This window comes from Sycon ciliatum, chromosome 3, assembly GCF_964019385.1.
Source record: "Sycon ciliatum chromosome 3, ocSycCili1.1, whole genome shotgun sequence".
Classification (NCBI taxonomy): Eukaryota; Metazoa; Porifera; class Calcarea; order Leucosolenida; family Sycettidae; genus Sycon; species Sycon ciliatum.
In genome coordinates this window covers 37,238,697-37,261,853 of record NC_088645.1, presented here as the reverse complement: position 1 = coordinate 37,261,853, position 23,157 = coordinate 37,238,697, and the positions used below count along the sequence as shown (strand labels likewise).

Genomic DNA, 23,157 nt, shown 5'->3' with positions numbered 1-23,157 from the left:
GCTGGTACCTGGTGTCTACAGGCTGGTGATGGCGAGCTGCAGTAGAGTGGAGAGAAGTAGCAGGTCAACACAACAATGGGAATGATAGGGGCTCCAAGAAGGAACCTGTGCTGGTGAGGTAAGCCGGCCGGCCTGTGGTCTCGGGATTACCGCGAGCTTGCGCATCATGAGAGTTTTTGTTACACTCCTCTTCGCGTATTGGGCACTTTTGCAAGACCACTAAAACTTTGCTTTGTGTAATTATCAGTTGGGGGCAAGCTTCTGTTGTTCTGTATTGCAGCAAACTCTTCGACAGACACCTGAGGAGCTACAATTGCTATCGTAGACTTTTCGGCAGACGATAGGCCGGCCTACACTAGCCTAAAATGCAGTGGCTCTGGTTTGTAACAATGCTGCGGTGTCACTCCCGAAACAAAAAATGTATAATTATGAGAACGAGCGGAAAACGATTATTTTAATAATTATGACAGCGCGATATACAAGACTTAGTGAAGAAGAGGTTGGTGCGACTTCGGCGAAACACAGCACAATTCGCGCAATTCAAGGAAGAGATAAATTGGTAAGTGAGAATACATCAAACGTGTTGCCACCTTGCACACTCTACCGTGAAACGTCAGTTTGAAGTACAATGCACATGAACACTGAACATATCATGCATGCTATGTCCGTGTATAGTCATAGGCCATTCATTATCTTTGCATTTAAAAATACAGTTATGCTCGGTGAAATCCGACCTCAAGTGCATATCTTGGTGCCCTCTACATTCACCAGTTATACACTTGGGGTCGGATTTCAGTCAGCGCAACTGTACCTGCTGAGGACCCTGGGAACCGTTGCAATCCTTGACTTTGGAGTGTCCTTGGCGGATACATGTATACTTCCAGTACATAAGTACAGTACATGTACATGTACCACAGGAGTCACAGAGTACCACGCGTCTGACTGTAACTAATTGTGTCATGCCAGATGGAAATCTACAGACAACTGATACCTTGTCGTCATAGACTATATCGGATGCACTGTACAAATTGCCAATGCACACCTTCTCTACACACACACACACACACACACACACACACACACACACGTGCGTACACGCGCACGCACACATACATCAGCACACGTGCACATAAGCACTTGCACACATGTGCACACACACACACACACACACACACACACACACACACACACACGCACGCACACACACACATGCGAGTACAACTGCGCACTCTCTCTCCCTCTCCATCTCTCTCTCTCTTTCTTTCTTTCTCTCACACATACACACACACGCACACAAGCGCACACACACACACACACACACACACACACACACACACACACACACACACACACACACACACACACACACATTGCAGAGTCATGACATACATGCAGTCATATTGGCTCCAAACGGGTTCTCAAATTATAACTTCTAATTTCTAAAATGAAAATGCAGCATTCGCGAGCATGGAAGAGATTTACTATGTGGACTAGTTGTCTAGCGAAAATACGATGTGAATTCGTTATCCATCATGCACAACGAGTCGATGATATTCCATCTGTAGTGCTGATAAATAGGGAAAGAGAGTGTGTGGGGGGGGGGGGGGGGGGGGGGGAGACAAGGAGAGAAGGAACACAGTCCTGATCCATGAAGATTAGCGCCTCCAAATGATTTACAAGGCTACAAGCCGTGTTTGGCTACAAGCCGTGTTTGGCTACAAGCCGTGTTTTTTATTATTCTTTATTATTCTTTATTTCCACGATGGCCCATGGCCAATAAGGAAGATAATATGATTCAAATCAGTCCAGAATCATATAAAATCAGTCTAGATAGTAAGGAAACCAACACATAGCAGGGGGATGGGGTCACGATGGGGTACAGTGTGAGCTACTACAGGAGCATATGGATGATAGAATGTGTTTGTGTAAAGAGAAGTGCAAACTCCGGTTTAAAGTACTAAAAACGAAAATTCAAAATCTCTTCTACTGCGGGAAGCTAGCTAATCTAAATTCTGCATACTCAACGCGTTTGGACATGTCTTCGTTTCCTTCCACCAAGCAAGGAGAGAGCAAATGGTCAACGTGGGTGGACGCATCGGTCGACTGTAGGCGGAACATTATCCAACACGCAGATGGCGAAACCGTGCCGGATCTCATCCTACAGATACTATCAAATGAGTTTACTCTCTTCAGTAGGGTGGCCGTCAACGGTAGGAAAATCATCCAACACACAGATGACGAAAACAAACCGTACGTCATTCGACGGGTCAGTTTGTTCTGTTCACTGTTCAGTAGGGTGGCTGTCAAAGGTAGGATAATCATTCAACACACAGATGACGAAAACAAACCGTACGTCAGTCGACGGGTCAGTTTCTTCTGTTTACTCTGTTCAATAGCATGGCCATCAAAGGTAGTAGTGTCAGCGTTATATTGCCGTTGTGGTACGTTCGTTGTCGATCTCGTCGTCGCCATACACACATACCGTGTTCTGCCGGAATCCCGGCGACTGCACGTACTCCTCCAGCTGTATGTCACTTGCTGCCGATGTCCCCAGCTGCGGACTGTCCAGACGAGGCGTGATGCGCAAAGAGTGTTCGTTGGTCAGCTGGGCACTGGACGTGGACAGGTGACGCTCACCGCTGCGCGATGCCGGTGACTGGCGACGTGGCGTGACGGCCAGGTGTGGAGCGCTGGCCTGGGCACGGGCTAGAGCGGCACTACGGCTAGCGGTTATGTTGCCTGGTGCAGACACACACACGGAAATACACAGCAAATCATGGATATAGAATGTGCATTTTACTCCTTGGAGCAGCATAGTCCTCTCAATATGCTTCATAATCACTGCACGGCAATTCATATCATTCCACGTTAACAAATCCGTTGGTCCCCGAGCTGCGGAGAGTGCTCAATGTCAAAGACAAGGCCTACACCATAGCAGACTCAGCAGACGATGTTCCAATTACAGTAGAACCTGTGACTACCGACCACCCCTTGGTGCCAGCAAAAGCGGTCTTTAGTAGCAGGTGGTCTTTAGTTAGAGGTTTGCACCGTGCGACCATATATGGATCCCAGTATATGATATGCATATCAAAATGCAGCTAATACAATTCCCCAGGACTTGCGCAATGCCATTCTTATTTCAGGTCAAACAACACTTGGAGAGAAAGACGGAGAGATGGAGAGAGACAAAAAAGAGAGAGAGAGAAGATTACATGTTTTGCAAAATTCAAATTCAGCTGCTTCTTCTGAAGCCAGGAGTCAAACGTTCCCTGTGGAAGTTTCGTTTTTCGCTGGGCTTCAAATTTGTTCATACGATCAATCGTACCGACTATCCTTGTTGTGACTTCTCGATTGTTTGAACGCGATCCTTCAGCATCAGGACCTTGCGGTGCTGCTTTGTTTCTGGATTCCTTGACGCCATCGTCGATTCATTTGTATGACTGGGTGACAGAGCCGCTCAGTCTTCGTTTCTCCTCCGAGTAGTAACATCGAGCAGAGAGCGCTTTCGATGCGCTCTCAAAGACGTTTCCTATCATGTTTATTCTTGACAGCGCTTGAAATTCTGACAGGTGTAGTGCAGTCCACACCGACTCCACAGTCATAATGGCCTGCGTTCATTTGTTCAGCTGTAGTACCGAAAGATTCCTTTCAGGACTATGGAAAATCAGCAAAATTTCAAGAAGGAGCTTCGAGCAACATTTGATTTTCTCCATCGCGGTCGCTAGTTACGGGTCAAAAATCGTCTTTGGGACAAGAAAAGGCGGTCGCTGGTCGCGTTCAGCAGGTAGTCGCTAGTCACAGCGCATTTTGAATGTGAGACCGTCCGTGCCTGGCCAAGTGGTCTGTAGTAGCAGGCTGGTCGCTAGTCACGGTGGTCTTTAGTTGCAGGTTTTACTGTAATTGTAACTCCGAGTTGTATGTCATACGGCATCATCAGACAAATGAGTTGCCTGATCATTGCCTCACGGCATTAAACTCGGAATTATTCCAAGTTTACGAAACTAGGACACAGTTGTTTTCATGTACAAACTATTAGGCAAATGGTTGGTGGCGGTCGGGTCAATTTTTCCTCAGAATTTTTCCCGTTTCAACTTCCTCGACCTTATGAATATAACTCCCCCAGCAAAATTTAGGAATTATGTTTAAAAATGAGGATATGTACTCCACTGCAAATAGTCTACCTGCGCATGTGTACAGGACCTATACTTTGTTCAGCTAGTACAGAGACAGGCCTGGATTGGAAACTGAGCATGCACCACCTTTCAGGTACTTAACCAGTCAGTCATTACAGTGAGGCTTATCTAGGGTGACCGATCCAGGGAGGAGCGAACTGGTGCCGTTTTATTCTCCATACCCTGACTTGCACAACGTAACAATTACAGGATTACGGCGATACCGTACGACTTGCCCTGCAAGACAATCACAGGAATACAACGATGACATTGAAGGCAAGTTTGACATTCATGTTACGCTATGTCTTACTGGAGATCGTGTCTATGGATCCTCGCCGGACTTGTGGCAGTTGGGCCTGGCTGAGAGCGGCCACCTCCACGCTGATTGACGGTGCCTCGGTCTGCAAACGTAGCTGCAGTACCTCTAACACGTCGCCAAGTAGTGCCTTCAGTGGCTCACTGGCAAGGTCCTCAGACAGATTGCTGGTGGCGTAGACCAGCAACATGCCATGAGACCGCTGCTCACCAAGCTCCACACTGATCTCCACGGCAGAACTTTCGATCTGTGAAGCCATTGAATGCATGCACGTAGGAACATACACACAAACACATACACACATACACATATACACACACCCTAGACCAGCGAACACTGGGCTGCGAAATAGGCTCACACTTGAGTGACGCGACGGGATTTCATTGAGGAGGACTATACTGCTACTACCATGACACAGCTACCCAAACGGGTCACACCACCCTCCACCCAAGCATGGGCACTATGAGGGATACACACACACACACAGGCGCGCGCGCGCGCGCAAAACACAAAGAGACCAAAGCCAGACAGCAGTGTACACCTGACAAACACATAGACCGAGGTACACTCATTACCGTGCCGGTCAGGGTCAGAGGGGCTCAGGGCCTGTTCGGAGGGTGTGAAGTGCTAACAAGTGGAAAGAAAATGCTGCAGAGGATGTTGGAGGGTTCTTAGTAAATGGTTGTGTTCGACATAACAAAACCTTTTAAAAATAGTGACAGGCAACTCACCAAGTTGACCATGCGAATGCCCAGTGGCCAGACGGATGCGGTGAAGTCAGGGTACTCCTCCAGCATGCCCAGCACCAGGGCATTGACCAGCGGCACTGCGCAGCGCGCCGATATGCCGCCGAGCTTCAGACGACGACCGGCAAACGCCACGCGCTCGCGCAGGTACGGACCGGGCGAGTTGTTGGCGAACGGGATCCAGCTGGGCATCAGCACACGCAGCTCATCGCCGCGGAGAAGGTGGAGCAGCTCCATTTGTCTCAGCAGTGCAATCATACCGCTGACGGGCTGATTTCCGACGATGGACGCCATGATGGCCTCAAACTCAGAAATGAACATGTGGCCTTTGATAGGGGAGAGAGAGAGCGGTACACACAATATACAATATGTTGGTGACGAGCAGGAGAATGCGAGCATTGTGGATCAAAAAGTAAAAGTAAATTATCGCGTCCGTTCTCGCTCCACATATTCTGGCACATACAGAGACATAGACAGCAATAGCGACAACACACAAAGTGAAGGGTAGTTGGCCGTGGCCAGATGTGAAACTGTTTCGCGACAAATCATTTCAACTTCCCGAAGGGAACACATGACGGCCGCTAACACCCGGTAAACCGTAGCAGCAGATGCAGCGCCTTACAATGGGGGTGAGTGGATACGTCCCACAACAGTGTGAATTAAGAGAGTGGAAGTGAGCAAATAAGAGAAAGGTTTGCTTCACAATTCATGGCTAATGCCATTGTCAATTCCAGCGGAAACCTACCCTCGTCATCAGACGTCAATGGCTTCAAACCGACAGGTCGCTTGGCGTGCGCCGTTAGTTGTGGCAACACTTTCTCAAAGAACCAGTTTGTATCCAGGACGATGAAGTTCTTGGCCGGTCCAGTGCTGAATGAAATCACCTGACACAACAACAACAACAGGAGATAGAGTAGACAGCCAGGGGCGGCGGACTCAGTGCGGTCACTACGGTATTGACCGCACCACTTTTCGTCTCAGGCACCCCGTGAATTAATAAAATACACTCATAATTTACGGGATCTAAATTTCCAAAAATTTATTATTTATTTAAATTTCCAAAGTTCTCGCCTCAGCAACCCCTCCCCCCCCCCCCCACGAATAAATTGTACTTCAGTAGTGACTTTACTCCCTCGCACCCAGACGCTGATTTTTTGGAAACAAGTTTCTATACTTCCGATGGGAGAATCCGACATCGCAGTGCTTTTCGGCGTGGCCAGGTCAAATTGTAGAATATCGCATCGAGTGGATTGCTTTATCTGAGAGAGGAGATGTTCGTGCCCTTGAGACCCGAAGTCCCGTTTCCATACGACAAAATTTACGAGCTCTGCGCTCCGCGCTTTTTCAGGGTATTAATTTCGGGTTGTTCTGGTCGGGTCGCAGCGTCGCGGACTAGTCCATCGTCTTCAGCGTCAAAAAACTACTAGCCATGTGAACTTACAAGGCGGTGAGAAGCTTTCGTCTTCCTCTACGAGCGAATTTGTTCTGCGCCAGCATACGAAAGTATGCAATTTCGTACGCGCAGTTCGAGTGACGAGGCGTGTGCACTGTACACTGTACTGCATGCACTGAGTGTGCGGTCGGTCTCGATTCTCCCATCACTCCCATTCATTTCTGTTTCCGGCGAAAGTCCAACTTGGCGCACTTCAAATCACTATAACTCAAGAATGGCTGGGCCGATTTGAATAATACTTGCAGATTTCCTATGTACTACGCCTGGGAGAATCGAATGAGACCAAAATCGAAGCGATCGGAGCAAGTTTTGGAAATTGGGTGTAGTCACTAACTTCAGATGGCTCACCGTACCACACCTGACAGCAGAATCAACAAAGACTCAGTAAGACTCCCGAGAAGCCAATCACAAGAGCAAGCAGGCGCGTAGCTCGTGTGTAATCAGCATAGTCTGGTCACCTCTAGGCCTTTGCGGATAATGACGGCAGAAATATTGGCAGATTTCGGTACTTTTTCTGGTAAGTTTCATGCATGTTTGGTACGTGAATAAAGAAATGGAGCAGAATTCGAGGAATTGCCCGCCATAAGGTTTGCATGGTTCTGCCAATTTCTCTGCTTTTCGAGCAGAATCTGCCCACCTTTTCGAGCAGAATCCGCCGGTGCCTAGTCACCGCACCAGCAAAGCAAGCTCTCGTAGGTTGTGGGGTTGCTAGTGGTACATGATCACCACACCACAGATGTGATCTGGCACATAGTCACCACACCACAGATGCACTCTGGTGTTATAGTCACTACACCACAGATGTGCAAGCTACGCCCCTGGGAAGTATCATACTAGAAGGAAAGTAAGCACAAAAAAGCTAATCAACCATGTAAGTCAGATGCCAATAGAGGGCGTTAGGAACAAGAACAATATTAACATGACGACTATAATTAAAAGGAGTTCGATTCGGATTAGACTTGTAATAAATCCGGCTCATCAGCCAATCGTGCCGGACTTGGAATGCAAAAATGAAACATCGACTTATTCCATACCAGCTTCATGAGGGTTTTCTACAATACAGCAGAACGCCGATTATCCGGCCGTCAACTATCCGGAAATTCGATGTTTTAGATAGATGTGTGACTGCTCCCTTATCCGAACACTCTTCTCATCCAAACCTCATGGAAACAGCCTTCACCACGAGGGGCACAGGCTGTTTAAGCAGTCTACAGTACTGATCTCTTGCATGTAACTTACCTTCAGTTCCTTGTGTAGAAATCCCACGGCGCGCCTCAGGAATACCTCGGCCTCCGTGCGAGTGCGATCCTCGCTGTGAAAGAACTTCTTGCCGGCCTCGACCTGGAAGGTCTCCCAGGGCACCCATGGCTGCTTGGCCTTGCGTGATATCTTGGAGACCAGCGATTCAATCTTCTCGACGATCCTCGGCACGTCCTTGGCCTCCTGCAGACACCAGTATAAAATACAGACAATGTGTTCAGTAGATGCACAGTAGAATGCCAGTTGTGAAGAAGGGCTAAGGCTTCCTGCAGCTTCATTTGTGAAAGGAATCCGGGTGGACACATCCATTCCCATAGTGCAGCGCTATGGGAATGGATGTGTCCACCCGAGTTCCTTTCACAGAATGCCTGTTGGTGCAAGATCTGAGAAAGAGCGTTTCACGGTTCGCGTGAGACTCGGTTACACTGAGTATTCCCCATCCATGGGAACGCTATCACGCTCAAGGGTCGAGGCACATGTGACCCTCGATTATTGTCTGAGATCACTACGCTCAGACAAATTATAGAAAGTGCGATCCACCGTAACCATATACATGTACCGCAATATCCCGCCAGAGCACCCCGTCTCTCCCATGCGCCCCGTCTCTCCCATGCGCCCCGTCTCTCCCATGCGCCCCGTCTCTCCCATGCGCCCCGTCTCTCCCATGCGCCCCGTCTCTCCCATGCGCCCCGTCTCTCCCATGCGCCCCGTCTCTCCCATGCGCCCCGTCTCTCCCATGCGCCCCGTCTCTCCCATGCGCCCCGTCTCTCCCTTGCGCCCCGTCTCTCCCATGCGCCCCTCCCTGACTTCTTGCCAGGGAGGTGATAATGACTGTATCCTCGCATGACTCTGTGAAGGGTGTAACGCCGGACTGTAGTGCAGACGCGTCCTCGACCCGGTTGGAAATGTACGCAACAGTTCCCACCCTCTTGACCAGAAATCGCACAAAACCTTGTTTTTGATGGGTCTGTACGACTCTCAGCTTTGGTCGGCGTACGAGACGCACGCACAGATTTCGTAGGGTGAGTACTTTTTCATGTAGTACTGAATGAGGGAAGTATGACTTGCCCATCCGTCCCTCCCCAAATGGACCCACTGGAATGGTTGCGGAGGTAGGGGCGCTCTGGCGGGACTTTACGGTATTGCTACAACATCAGACTACCTACAAGCTGTACATAAGGAAGTGTTAGCAATACACACACATGAACACACGTGCACATACATATGTATACAATCATGCACATACATGTATACTGTAACTCGGATGGTGAGCCAATTAAATTATCGTGAAAAGAATGCAGGTCGCCGAGTGTCTCAGCACTCCTTGTCAGTTTTGTGCCATTTTGTCGCACTCGCTGGCTGTAGAAGATCTGGTTACGTTGGTGGTTAGTTAGTCATAACTCGTAACATTTTGTCCTTCTTCTTTTCACAATACATGTATACGTATGTGCACGTGCACATCCACACATGCGACACATAGATTGTGGAAATGCACAGGAAAGGCAAGGAACAGACTGAGATGCGACATACCTTGAGTATGGACTTTCTGGCCAGAAAGAGTCGCTCTGCGATCATGTCCATTTCGGCACTAAACGGGACGCGGCAATCCATAACACAAGGTGACGGACCAAAGTCGAACCACTCCTTGTACCTTGGCTGGAGCTCATTGAACATCTGTTGTGCCAAACATGTATGAAGACAACAAGAGGTAGATGACAGCAGACAGGCACAGGAAAGGCAGAAAGTGAACACAAAGGAGAGACATTTTCAGAGCAATACATGTATGTACGGCGCTACTCAACAACAACCGATCAAACGCGGCAATGCTATGCCCGGCGCTGTGAAGCACCGGACCTGCGAACACCGGTGCAGGGTGGAAACTTTGACGCACACAATCAGATTTCATTGAGCAGCATTGTACTAGAATCAAGCATGAAGAGCCGAAGGAAAACAGGGGTATGCAGAGGACAAGAAGCGGAATTAGTCGAGTGAGACCGGTGGGGTAGTGTGACAATTTTCCTCTTTACACTTTGTTACATGACCACATCTATGTGCCATATCTAACACCTTACTTTCACACTATCACCAAGCACCTTACTTGTCAACATGCCTTCTTATCTACGGGCCAATCTCTCACCTCTCCCCGCCGCTATTTAACCCTTTGAGGACTACCCAAAACCACCTGGACTCCTACCATTTTCAGGCGAAAAATCGGTATTTTCAAAAATTGATCTAGTGTCATAAAATTTGGTTCTAAAGAGACATAGACATCAGTGGGCAACAAAACCAAAGTTTCAACATCATCCATTATAGAGATCAGAATGGTCAATTCAAAATAGGTGTATGTTGCGAAAAATGCCTCAGCGGTATCGCCACGAATTTAGCCAACATCGACCTCGCTGTCATCCTCAGAAAAGTAAAACGGATCACACTGTTCATCCTCACTATCGCTGCTCATAAAGATAATGCCGAGGGCCTGAGACAAGGAGACTCTTGACAGGTTACATGCCATCGGCACTCTCAACAAAGTAACAAGTTAGTTTCAAATTCCGAATAATTTCTCGATCGGCGCATTCTCTAAGTATACTCGAATGTGGCCAGTTCTCCACGGGACCGACGCAGATCGACTGCGACATGTCTCACCTTGACGAAGAATCAGATCGTACTCGTCTGAGCAACATAAGAGCGACTTCAAGCACCTAAAAATATATCGATATCGCAATTTTCTCAAAAACGGATATACTTGTCTTTAGGAATCCAGCTATACCTGAAAAAACGGATATATTCGTCCTTCGTCCTCAAAGGGTTAAGCAGCTGCAGGTGTCAGGAGATTGAGTGATATCACCCTGTAGACAGAACGACAGTTGCGCTCGGTGAAATCCGACCCAAAGTGTAAAGCTGGCGCGCTGTACCAGTTACGATTACATCTTTGTATTTGTACGTGCGTAAGTCCAGCCGCATTCGTGCCACTTCCAGGGCGTCAGGGGCCGTGCAAGTTGAGGGCTCCGAATGTGCACTCTTGGTCTGATTTCGCCGAGCGCAACTGTATGTCGTCCCGTTTCAACACACCGGTCATCACAACAAGAGGTGACCTTACCCGCTCGGCAACGTTGGTGGAGTTGAGGTTGTTCTTCGGGTTCTTGGTGACGCGCAGCGCCGAGCTGTCCACGTTGCTGAACACCAGGATGAGCGGCACGCGCAGGCGCAGCGCGCGTCCCTGCGACGTGCGCGACATGCAAATGCGCGCCAAGTCCAGCCAGGCGGTGGCGTGCGCCTGCAGCTCGTCGTAGCCGCAGCGCTGGTTGAGCACCAGCACGTGGATGGCGCGCGGTATGCGCAGGCACGGCGCGCACAGAGCGCGGAAGTCGTGGTGCCCCGACGCCTCCACTATACGCATCACCTAATGCCAAGAAACCATAACAGCATTGCATCATAACGTGATGAAGACACAGGAGAACCTTTACTACTGGTCACAGTGCACCATACATGACGTGCAGAGCGTCAGTGCAAACGAGCATCCAGTGGAATTAAAAATATATATCTTTCCACTCAGAGTTTCATGCTTTTAAAAAGAAACTATCTGACAGGAGACATTTTTTCATGAGAATGACATCACTAGAACAGAAACATGATGTCATTAGACTAGGAACATGAGTTGCATGACGTCGTTTGGTTAGGAAGTTATTAGGCGCGGCATCTGCCGCTAGGTTTACCGGGGTGTTAGCGGCCGTCGTGAGTTCCCTTGGGGAACGGACATTATAATTTCCTTCTTTTTTTAGATTAGTAAGTGACTGGGAAGATTCAAAGAGGCTGCTAAACAATGTGTCCTTCCAACATAACTATACTCTGCTCAACCAGGCGTGTGGATACGTGCAGAGCCGATGTGTCACCATTCCATTCTACGCTAAAATCGAAAAGAAAAAAACTGGACATAAGTCCATCTTAAATCTCATGAATCACCATCATCCGCTTCAGATCTGCTTTTGTGCGGACACACACTCAGAGAAAGACTGAACAGAGTATCACCTAGCTGAACCAAGACAACGGCGTTCACAGGACGCTTACCGACTTGATCTTCGAGCCCAGTTTGGTTTCGCGAATGTGTATGCCCAGCGTTGGCAGGTGATCCGTACTGTAGATCGTTTCGCTGCTGCTCAGCAGGCCCGGATTGGACTTGTGACGGCACATCGAGTCGATCAGGGCCGTTTTGCCGGCTTCGCTCTCGCCGTACACCACGATCGGCGTGTGTTTGTTCTCGGCGGGGCCGAAACGCATCAGCGCGGAGTACGTGAGTTCCTCCTGCCAGTCCTCTAGTCGGGGACGGGCTATCGCACCGGCCGTTGCAATGGGGAATTCCGCTTTCTGTGCACATGCACGCATGTAGATTCACGCACGCATGCACGCATAAGACCACACGGGCACACATGTAAATATGCAAACACAAGCATGTATGTGCGCTCGCTCACGCACACGCACACACACTCACACACTCATACTCACACACTCATACTCACACACTCATACACACACACACACACACACACACACACACACATACACACACATACACACACATACACACACACACACACACACACACACACACACACACACACACACATACACATAATTATTGTTGTACGTTGGAATGTGCACTCAAATGTGCAGTCGGTACTCCGCAGTTGTTCACCGGACCACAATGAAACTTCGCTAGCAATCACATAACAGGTTTTTTTCCCCAGATCAGCTACCGTATGATGCGTGAGACAATATGAGCGTCAAATTGTGGCAGATTGTATAATGCAAAGAACAGAGGGGGGGGGAATGGAATACGGAAGACGATACGCCACAGCTTTTCATTTCCATTTTTCTCCTCAGCTTCTTCTGCTTCATAAGCTGTTGGCAGAGACTCCCTCGATTTAGGCTAAGGCCTGTGGAGAATCCATTTAATACAAACACAAATACAAAATGCATGCCACTGACACTGACCTTGTTAGGTATGTTGTCGTAAGCATTGGAATTCAGCAGCTCCTGCACACACTGGATGCGATTGTGCCGTGCGGCCAGGTGCAGACACGTGTCACCATCCTAACAGCAAGTGAAAAATGCAGGCATAACCACAACGGCATTCATTCAGTGTGAATAAAGTCAGTTGCGATATGAGTGATCTCGAGAGCAGACTGGAGTTTTTAGGTGCTTTCTCGGAATGCAACATGGTGTCAGAAGTGGGATTCGAACCCACGCCTATTGCCACACATGTACACATACAAGATCGTGAACATACAGAACAACACGGGCGATCAAGGCTTGTGTGCTGCTACTCAAAGTTTCCTGCTTTCGCAATCATTAGGCAAAACATAAACATAAAAAATGTTCACGGTTCGCGTGAGGCATGGCTGGAAGCCAAGCTTTCCGTCTCCGTAGGAACGCCACCACCCTAACGAACAAACAAACATTAATATAACTTCCTATAGAACAAGAGTTGCGCTCGGTGAAACCCGACCCAAAGTGCAAACTGGCGCCATGGACCAGTTCAGATTGCATCATTGTATTTGGAATGTGTGTACGTCCAGCCGCATTCAGGGCGTCAAGGGCCGTATAAGTGATGTCCCCAAATATGCACTTCGGGTCAGATTTCATCGAGCTCAACTGCAGAAAACTTCTAACAGGCCCCCACGCTTGACTGTCGTCATCGATGCGTCCTGACAAGGTCGGACAAAGAAGCTGTGTGCCACACGCAGACAACCAAACACATGCATTATCCATGACCGCTTCGTCACATGCGCCTTGATCGTTGAAGGGCGGTGGCGTTCCTACGCAGGGGCGTCGGAAGGTATTTTTGTGTGGAACGGTCAGCCATCTGAAGTACCATTTACTCGTGGGGGAGGGATGGCTGAGCCGAAAATTTTTGAATTTTAGAGGCCAAATCGGTGGAATTTATTGATTCACGGGGTACTTGGGGCAAATAGTGGTACGGTCAATACCGTAGTGACCGTACCGTGTGCGACGCTCCTGCTACGGTTGCGGAAAACTCGGCCTCTAGCCGAGTCTGACGCGAACCGTGAATGGTTTTGGTTACGTGGCACATGCAAGCGTGATAGAGCTGTTACTCCATGGATACAAACCGCTCGCAACACAGCAATGCTCATGTGATAAATGCAAACACAGTCGGCGCCAGAATAAACCGTTTAGGCCGCTGGGCCTAACCTTCGCCTAATGTATTGCATCACTATGTGAGCCGAGCCAAGCAAAAAGGTGGCTTAGGCATAATTTTTGGAAATTTCTTTTTCCATGCCAAAGTGATGTCTACCTATCCAACTTCCATCAGGAAAATTTTGGTGCCCATCTGAAATGTATATGTGCCATAAATACGTATACATTGCGCACATGTCACAGCATACCTGGTATCAATGACACTAAGGATTTGAAGACCGGCCCAAACTCCCAAAATCATGGGACACCAAGTGGAGACCAAGCTTAGCAGGTGTGGAAGCAATACAAGAAGAATGAGCACTTGTGTTCTAATTAGAAGATCCAAAGAAAGAATAAATAATTGATCTATGTATCTCATGTCATTTCTTCACGCACCACGAATTTTCATATCCTTCAATGATGTTGTGAGTCTGTGACTATATTTTCGCTGGGCTGGGATACGTCGCATCTAAGTCTTACCAAGACAGTCCGTTACTCTCTCCGATCACCTATGCCAGCATGAATTAATCCTTTCATGTAGCTCGTAGTGTTGTGCCAGAGATCGAGCTCCATCCGTCCCTTGCACGTACGTGTAGGTCTAGCAGACAGCACATCGCTAAAAAGCGGCACTGATTCCTTGTCCGTCCTAGTCCATGTCATTCTCCTTCCCTGGTGCAGGTAGTGGTAGAAGGCACCACAATAATGCTTACAGGTAGAGTCAATTCGTCGCTTCGTCGTGTGGCACCATTGGCCTTGAAATGAGGAAATTTTGGAATACAGTACGCCACGTCATGAACATTTGAAGGTTCCGAAACCAAGTGAAACATCGCAGCAAGCGCCAACTCACTAGGCAGCTTGTCAGAATGATAGTCGGACGGCTTGTACACGTCTCCCCATAGCTATACTAGCCGCTCTAGTCGTGGCCACGATGAGAAACACGGCCACTATGAATGAGCGAATCTTCCTCGTCAAGTGGGGTTGGGCGCACACGGAGACAGAGTGTCATCCTGCTCACCTCCACATTCTCCAGAACGCTTCATTACGATCTCTGGCAGGGGCAAGAAATCCCCACAACGATGAAAGAGGGAACACTGAAGAAGTGTTGCTCAAAAATAAAAGGCCTCTTTCTTCTTCTCCACTTGCAAACTATTTTACTTGAAAGTTTCAAAGGGTGCTCGAAAGTGAATATTTTCGCGACTGCGCTCGAGTAGAATTTTGCCGACTGTGACGTTTTGGTGATTTTCTCGATTTGTTGGCAAAATGCTAAGCCACTTTTTAGCTTGGCGCGGCTCATGTGGTGTAGCACTCGTTTGACAAAGCTCGCGAATAAATTATCGAACACCCACAACCAGCTGAGGCTGAAAGTGCGACTTCAATGCACTTTTTTCTTCTTCTTTTACAATTAAACTCTCCCTATACTCTCCCTGGGACCAAAGACAATAACAATCAACAGAAGTCTACCTCATTTTGCCGATTGATCGGTGCGCCGAGGGATAGTAGATGGCGAAGCACTAGGCTACGGCCGTAGAACGATGCCACATGGCAAGCCGTGTTTCCATTCTGCACAATCAACACAGGAGTTGGGTAACCAGACAACAGCCAAAGAAACACACAATGAACACCTGAAAACAAGAATGGAGCTTCGAGATGTTGCTCAAGAGCCTGAAGGGTGGTGTCCTTTTTCTCAGTGTTATCGCATTCCTGCCTCCGAGGAAACTTATCAGTGGATGAGATTTTACAGAAAGAGTAAGCCTACGAAGCGCCAGGTAGAATCTTTGAAAAACCCACTGAGGCAAGGCTGAAACGGCATGCAACGTTGAAATATTCCACTGAATGGCGGCTGACAGGGTTTACACAGAATTTCAGTAAGGGGCCGTCCGTAAATATCGATATTTTTTTAAAGACAATATTTGTTCATTTCTCCCTCCCCCCTCAAAACGAACATACACATGTTTATGCAGAGGATCGATATTTTTTAATGAAGAGCAATCTCTTCTTGAAACGTGACCAGCTGCATGCAACTCTAAATTCACCATACACCTAGGTTTACGTTGCCACGGTCACACAACTTTGCCGTGGATATATCCGTGTATTCACGAGGTTGACTTTCACTTTGTGTAGGTCATAAACTACATGTTTGCACAGTGCCCGTCCATAGATAGGGTTCGTTTTTTTTCACAAAGACGAGACGAACAGGGCCCAAACCGCCCCCCCCCCCCCCCCCCAAACGAACGAATATCTTCTCTAAAAAATATCGATATTTGTGGACGACCCCTAATGTGCTTCAAAGATACCCAAGAACCGAGTGCACCTATTTTGTGTGGTCTGTTCACCTATGCACTTCCTACATTCGCTTTTCTTCCCCAGGCACCAACAGCACCAGCAGCAGCACACGGCTCATGCATGCCAGGCAGAGAGGGAAACAGTGCATGTACAAACCACACAATACGAATAATTAACAGGACACTAACAGAACATCATGGTGTTCTTCTGCACTGCATACACACAAACACACAAACAACACACAAACAGGAAACTCACTCCCTTAGTGGATCACAAACGATAGAAACTACAGTAAAATCTGTCAAGGTGACCACTGGGATAAGGTGACCACTGGGATAAGGTGACCACTGGGATAAGGTGACCACTGGGATAAGGCGACCACTGGGATAAGGAGACCACTGGGATAAGGAGACCACTGGGATAAGGTGACCACTGGGATAAGGTGACCACTGGGATAAGGAGACCACTGGGATAAGGTGACCACTGGGATAAGGTGACCACTGGGATAAGGTGACCACTGGGATAAGGTGACCACTGGGATAAGGAGACCACTGGGATAAGGTGACCACTGGGATAAGGTGACCACTGGGATAAGGTGACCACTGGGATAAGGTGACCACTGGGATAAGGTGACCACTGGGATAAGGTGACCACTGGGATAAGGAGACTGTTAGCTGCTCCCGGCTAATGATGCCCCCTCACACCGGAACACAGGGGTTTTATATGATTGGATAATTAGAAGTATTCGAGAAGAGTGTAGACAAGGAGAACAGGACAACGACAACTCAAGACTAGACTACAACAGAACAGAACCTGGAGCATGCGCTCTTCTATGTGAGTGCTCATTGCCAAGGGGAACAAGCGGGAAATACAAATAGTGAGTATTCAGGTCGTAGCATACATACACCTATTACACTGTGCCCCCCTAGCTAAAATTCACGTCCACGGGAATGAACGAAATACCTAGGAAACAACAAAAGAAAACAAACCAAATAATAAACTCAGTCCAGGACATAGTCAGCTAGTCGAGCAGGTGCAGTGCGGACACGGCCAGAACGACGAGAAACAGGAGAAGAAGTACGGACCGGATCAGACGACGGTGGCTGTAGCGGCGGAACGCAGCGCGGCAAATCATCATCAGGCAGCGTAATCGGGTCAGGACGAGAAGCAGTAACGGCAGGCGGTTGACAGTCGGGAGGACGGGAAACGGCTTCAGGCGGACGAACAAACTTGCCACTGGCAGCATCATATCGGGTGAAACACTCAGACAGAGCAGGATCAGCATACGGAGCAAGAAGACTCTGAGGCTTGTAACAATCCGGCAACGGTCCAGCAGCAGAGGAACCAGGAGGACGAACAAAAACGGCCGGAGGAATAATCTCAGCAGCCGGAGGAACATCAACAGCAAGTGGCACTTCATCAGCAGCTGACAACGGAACATCACGGGCAAGAGGCGGCGGACTCGGCGGAGGAGACGGCACATCGGTCACCACGCGGGACATAGCATCGGCATTCAGATGTTGGCGACCTGGACGGTGGACGACTCGGAATTCATATTCGGATAAACAGTCAAGCCAACGTGCTTTCCGTCCGCGGGGTTCCTTCAGGTTCCGGAGTGCAGTCAACGCAGTATTGTCCGTCCTGGCAACAAATGGTCGTGCCAACAAGTAGTGCCTGAAATACTCCGCAAAATAGACCAGAGCAAGGGCCTCACGATCGCTAGCATCGTAGTTGCGCTCAGCTTTCGTCAGTACACGGCTGCCGTACCCAATTGGTCGCTCAGTTCCATCCTGGATCTGACTGAGGACTGCACCAATCGACACATTGCTCGCATCGGTGTCCAGAATGAATGCACCTGCTGAATCTTCAAACTGGGGGTACGCCATCACCGGCGCACTGGCAAGCGAACGCTTCAGAGCCTGGAACGCCGCTTCGCAAGCTTTCGACCATGCAAAGCGAGCATTCTTGCCTGTCAGAGCAGTCAGCGGAGCAGCACGCTGGGCGAACCCACGGATGAAGCGGCGATAATATCCAGCGAAGCCAAGGAACTCGCGGACAGCTGTGACAGATTTCGGAGTCTTCCAGTTCCTGACCGCGACGAGTTTGGCTTCATTCGGGGAGATGCCCTCCGCTGACACGCGGTGTCCTAAGAAAGTGACCTCCTCCTGGAAGAAGGAGCATTTCTTCAGATTGAACCGCAGTCCAGCGGACCGAACTCGCGCGAACACGGGCAGCAGAATCTGGAGTTGGCCAGACAGCGTTTCGCTGGCATTCAGGACATCATCAAAGAACACACGGCAGAATGGCTGGACCGGTGTGTTACATAAGCCACTCAGGACTGCTTCCATTACGCGCTGAAATGTCGCTGGGCCATTCCTGCAGCCCATCGGCAGAACATTAAACTCAAACAAGCCCAGTGGCGTGGTAAATGCCGTCTTAGCCTTGTCGCTTCCTTCCATTGCTATTTGCCAGTACCCGGACGCTAAGTCAAGGGACGTGAAATACCGACAGCCAGACAGGGAATCAAGCATGTCATCCGCCCGGGGAATCGGGTAAGCATCAGGCTCGGTGACAGAGTTCAACTTCCTGTAGTCAATACAGAGTCGAAGAGAGCCATCCTTCTTTGGCACCAATACTATGGGTGATGCCCACGGACTAATCGATTCTTGTATTATGCCTTGCTTTAACAGCGTATTCAGTAGATCTTGCAGAGCCTTCCGGCGGTGATATGGAGTCCGCCGGGTAGGTTGTTTTATAGGGTTATTTTGTCCTGTGTTAATTTTATGAGGGAATATGTCACAGTAGCCATAGTCATCATCATGCAAGATAAATAAATCGTGGTTATCATGAAGTAGTTCAGTGAGCGTGCGAGACTGTTCTGTGGAGAGATGATTTTGTGCGTTGATATATTCATCGATGACTTTCTTGCGTTGCTCAGTTAGCGGGATCGGGTCGGGTGAAACTGAGGAAACCATAGCTTCAGTGTCGTCAATATGTTCACAATCTGTAGGAATTTGATGAAGTTCGGCAACATTGGTATTTTTATGAATGAGTATAGGATGATTTGCATGATTTTCAACAGCCACAACCACACGTGTTTGGTTAGGGCCAACAGTTACAAGACTAGGAGTCACTGCCACATCTGGATGCTTCGCCATAAAGGACTCCAATGGATCTGCCACGCAATCCATCGCAACCGTGCACACATCAACAGCTGCACAAGGCACCAAGACAACATGTCCTGCAGGTACCGACAACTCCATCTCAAACACCACACGAGATGAGTATACCACAGGGTCGGCCACACTTTCGGGCGCACACGCCGGGACAACGCCAGGTTGAGCCATGGGTTCAACAACCCGTGCAGACAATGAATCGTCAAGGGCAACACGAGAAGAATACGACGAAACAGGTACATCGTCGGAGCATGCATCAGAATCAGAATGAGGAGTATGAGTACTATTACATGAGGGGGAAGTATTACGCGGAACAATACGATCATAGCCATAGGGCGTACGTGACGGAGGACACCCGGAACCAGAAACATGCAACGGAACAGACACATCGCCAAACATCACAACACCACGAGCAATATCTAATACACCACCATGCTGCAACAAAAAATCGGAACCAAGAATCATGTCACAGTGAATACCAGGAGACACAACAACCGTGTGCTGGAAAGACAGATTTCCTAGCGACATACACAGATCCATGGATCCAACGACAGGAAGTTGTGCGCCATTGACTGCACACAACCGCGGAGCCGACTCTAGAGGAGGTCGCTCTGTCAAATTAGGCAACAATTTAGAATGCACTAACGACACACTTGAACCAGAATCAACAAGAGCAACAACAGGAGACGAATACGAAGACGAAAGACAAACATCAACGTGTACAATAATGGGTGAGATCGCACCACATACCTCCTCGAGGGGCTCCACTCGGACGACTGACGGCGGCCCCGTGTCACCAGTCCAACCTAGTTTTTTGCGTGCGGGCAAGATGCAATGAAGTGGCCCTCTTCACCACATCCATGGCACACTCCACGCACAGGCCTTGTAGCAAAACTCTGGCCACGACCACGACTAGGCGCACCAGCACCAGCACCACGAGCAACAAAACGTACATGGTCTTGCTGGGGTCGGGTGGGGCGATACAGACTCACGCTCTCCATTTTCGCCTCCAAAGCAGAGAGACGCGAATCAAAACTCGACAAAAGCGAAGCCAACTGGTCTCGCTCAGATTCCGACTTCAGTGGACCGACTGCTGCGTAGGGGTCACGACCATGAGCAGTGCGACGGGGCTTCACTTCCGGAGCAGCAGCAAATACGGGCTGTGCATACTGGTAAGGTACGGTGCGGGCCTGCTCGCGAGCATAAATAGCACCTACCTCGATGGCCTTTTGGACCGCCGCATCCAAATCAGTGGGCCGAGGTGACGCCAACGCCAAGCGCAAATCCTTCGATGCCTGGCCATCAATAAAAAGTTGCAAAAGCATTGAATCAAGCAGTGCACCTTGTTGTCCTGGGTAGGCTCGACGAGCGAGCCGACGAAGTTCCGTGGCATACCCGTGCTGAGTTTCACTCGCCAGCTTCACTCGCTGGCGAAGACTGGCCTCGTGCATCAATGCTTGCTGGGGCGGCTCAAGACGGACATGCAGAGCCTCGACTGTGTCGGAAAAGTTCATGTCAGGCGTGTGAGTTAGAATTTCGGTGAACATCTCATGAGCTGTACCAACAAGGCGAGCAGGTAGTAGCCGTAGCTTTTGGTCGTCGTCGTACCCACTCAACTCGCATGTGTGGACGAAATGCCTCATGTACGTGGTGAAATCTTGGCCTGGCTGATTTCCGAATGTCTCAGGAAGCAAAACTGGCTTCGGCAGTGGACGTGCATGTGGTGTGTCTGTGTCCGGCAAACGAAAACGATGGGACAACCCTTGTACCGGCGAACTCTCGCGCTCTTCAGCAATGCTCATGTCACAGCCAGCTTCAGCGAAGCTACGCTCTAGCTTTTCTTGTCTCTTGGATTTCGCTGAACGGCCCATTGTGAAAAAAAATTTGTTTTTGTATTTTTGAATTTTCGAAAAAAAATTATCTGCAAAAATTTCCCGTGGACTCGATCGACGCCTCGATCAACTATCGATCTAAATCTAAATCTATTACGTAACCTATCGTGCGTAGCGGCAAACAACTAAATTTGGCAGAGACAATTCCAAATAGGCAACTACTCTACGGACACAGTGTAGCTAGACTCTACTACCCAGCTAGCAGATATCCTAACAAGAGGCTAGACAGCAGCCAGTATGCACAAAACACGGACACAGAAAATGTTCCGAAAATGTTTGGCCAGACAGGTTGGCGCCAATGCTTGACCTATGGACTGTAAACCATGGTAAACAATGCATGCAACAAGAAAACGACGAGCAGAAAGAAACACAATGCAGAAAGGAAAATAATGACGAAGAGAGTGGATGAGGATATGGTTTCACTTGCGTGGGCCTTCGTGGTACTTCATAGTCGGCGATCTCCGAAGGCGTACATACTCCGCCAGCGATGTAGTGGTGGACGTTTTCCGCTGCCACCAGTGTTAGCTGCTCCCGGCTAATGATGCCCCCTCACACCGGAACACAGGGGTTTTATATGATTGGATAATTAGAAGTATTCGAGAAGAGTGTAGACAAGGAGAACAGGACAACGACAACTCAAGACTAGACTACAACAGAACAGAACCTGGAGCATGCGCTCTTCTATGTGAGTGCTCATTGCCAAGGGGAACAAGCGGGAAATACAAATAGTGAGTATTCAGGTCGTAGCATACATACACCTATTACAAGACCACTGGGATAAGGTGACCACTGGGATAAGGTGACCACTGGGATAAGGTGACCACTGGGATAAGGTGACCACTGGGATAAGGAGACCACTGCCACTGGGATAAGGTGACCACTGGGATAAGGAGACCACTGGGATAAGGTGACCACTGGGATAAGGCGACCACTGGGATAAGGCGACCACTGGGATAAGGCGACCACTGGGATAAGGAGACCACTGGGATAAGGCGACCACTGGGATAAGGCGACCACTGGGATAAGGCGACCACTGGGATAAGGCGACCACTGGGATAAGGCGACCACTGGGATAAGGAGACCACTGGGATAAGGAGACCACTGGGATAAGGAGACCACTGAGATAAGGAGACCACTGAGATAAGGAGACCACTGGGATAAGGTGACCACTGGGATAAGGTGACCACTGGGATAAGGTGACCACTGGGATAAGGTGACCACTGGGATAAGGTGACCACTGGGATAAGGTGACCACTGGGATAAGGTGACCACTGGGATAAGGTGACCACTGGGATAAGGTGACCACTGGGATAAGGTGACCACTGGGATAAGGTGACCACTGGGATAAGGTGACCACTGGGATAAGGAGACCACTGGGATAAGGTGACCACTGGGATAAGGTGACCACTGGGATAAGGCGACCACTGGGATAAGGCGACCACTGGGATAAGGCGACCACTGGGATAAGGCGACCACTGGGATAAGGCGACCACTGGGATAAGGCGACCACTGGGATAAGGCGACCACTGGGATAAGGCGACCACTGGGATAAGGCGACCACTGGGATAAGGAGACCACTGGGATAAGGAGACCACTGGGATAAGGAGACCACTGGGATAAGGAGACCACTGGGATAAGGAGACCACTGGGATAAGGAGACCACTGGG

The 23,157-nt window shown here is 49.2% G+C and overlaps 1 protein-coding gene across 1 annotated transcript in view; it reads right to left on the bottom strand.

Annotated features, from left to right (window-relative positions):
• Positions 1 to 1,378: 1,378 nt before the first annotated feature.
• The window catches only part of LOC135812101 (death-associated protein kinase 1-like), a 35,538-nt gene continuing 13,759 nt past the window's right edge, over positions 1,379 to 23,157 (bottom strand). The window contains exons 12-21 of the mRNA XM_065325429.1: positions 15,601 to 15,699; positions 12,937 to 13,035; positions 12,013 to 12,309; positions 11,045 to 11,347; positions 9,478 to 9,621; positions 7,927 to 8,130; positions 5,980 to 6,118; positions 5,220 to 5,560; positions 4,483 to 4,735; positions 1,379 to 2,739 (exon numbers count right to left, since the gene is read on the bottom strand). Coding sequence (XP_065181501.1) covers positions 2,426 to 2,739; positions 4,483 to 4,735; positions 5,220 to 5,560; positions 5,980 to 6,118; positions 7,927 to 8,130; positions 9,478 to 9,621; positions 11,045 to 11,347; positions 12,013 to 12,309; positions 12,937 to 13,035; positions 15,601 to 15,699 — 2,193 coding nt within the window. The 3' untranslated portion in view covers positions 1,379 to 2,425. The remainder of the gene's footprint in view (positions 2,740 to 4,482; positions 4,736 to 5,219; positions 5,561 to 5,979; positions 6,119 to 7,926; positions 8,131 to 9,477; positions 9,622 to 11,044; positions 11,348 to 12,012; positions 12,310 to 12,936; positions 13,036 to 15,600; positions 15,700 to 23,157) is intronic.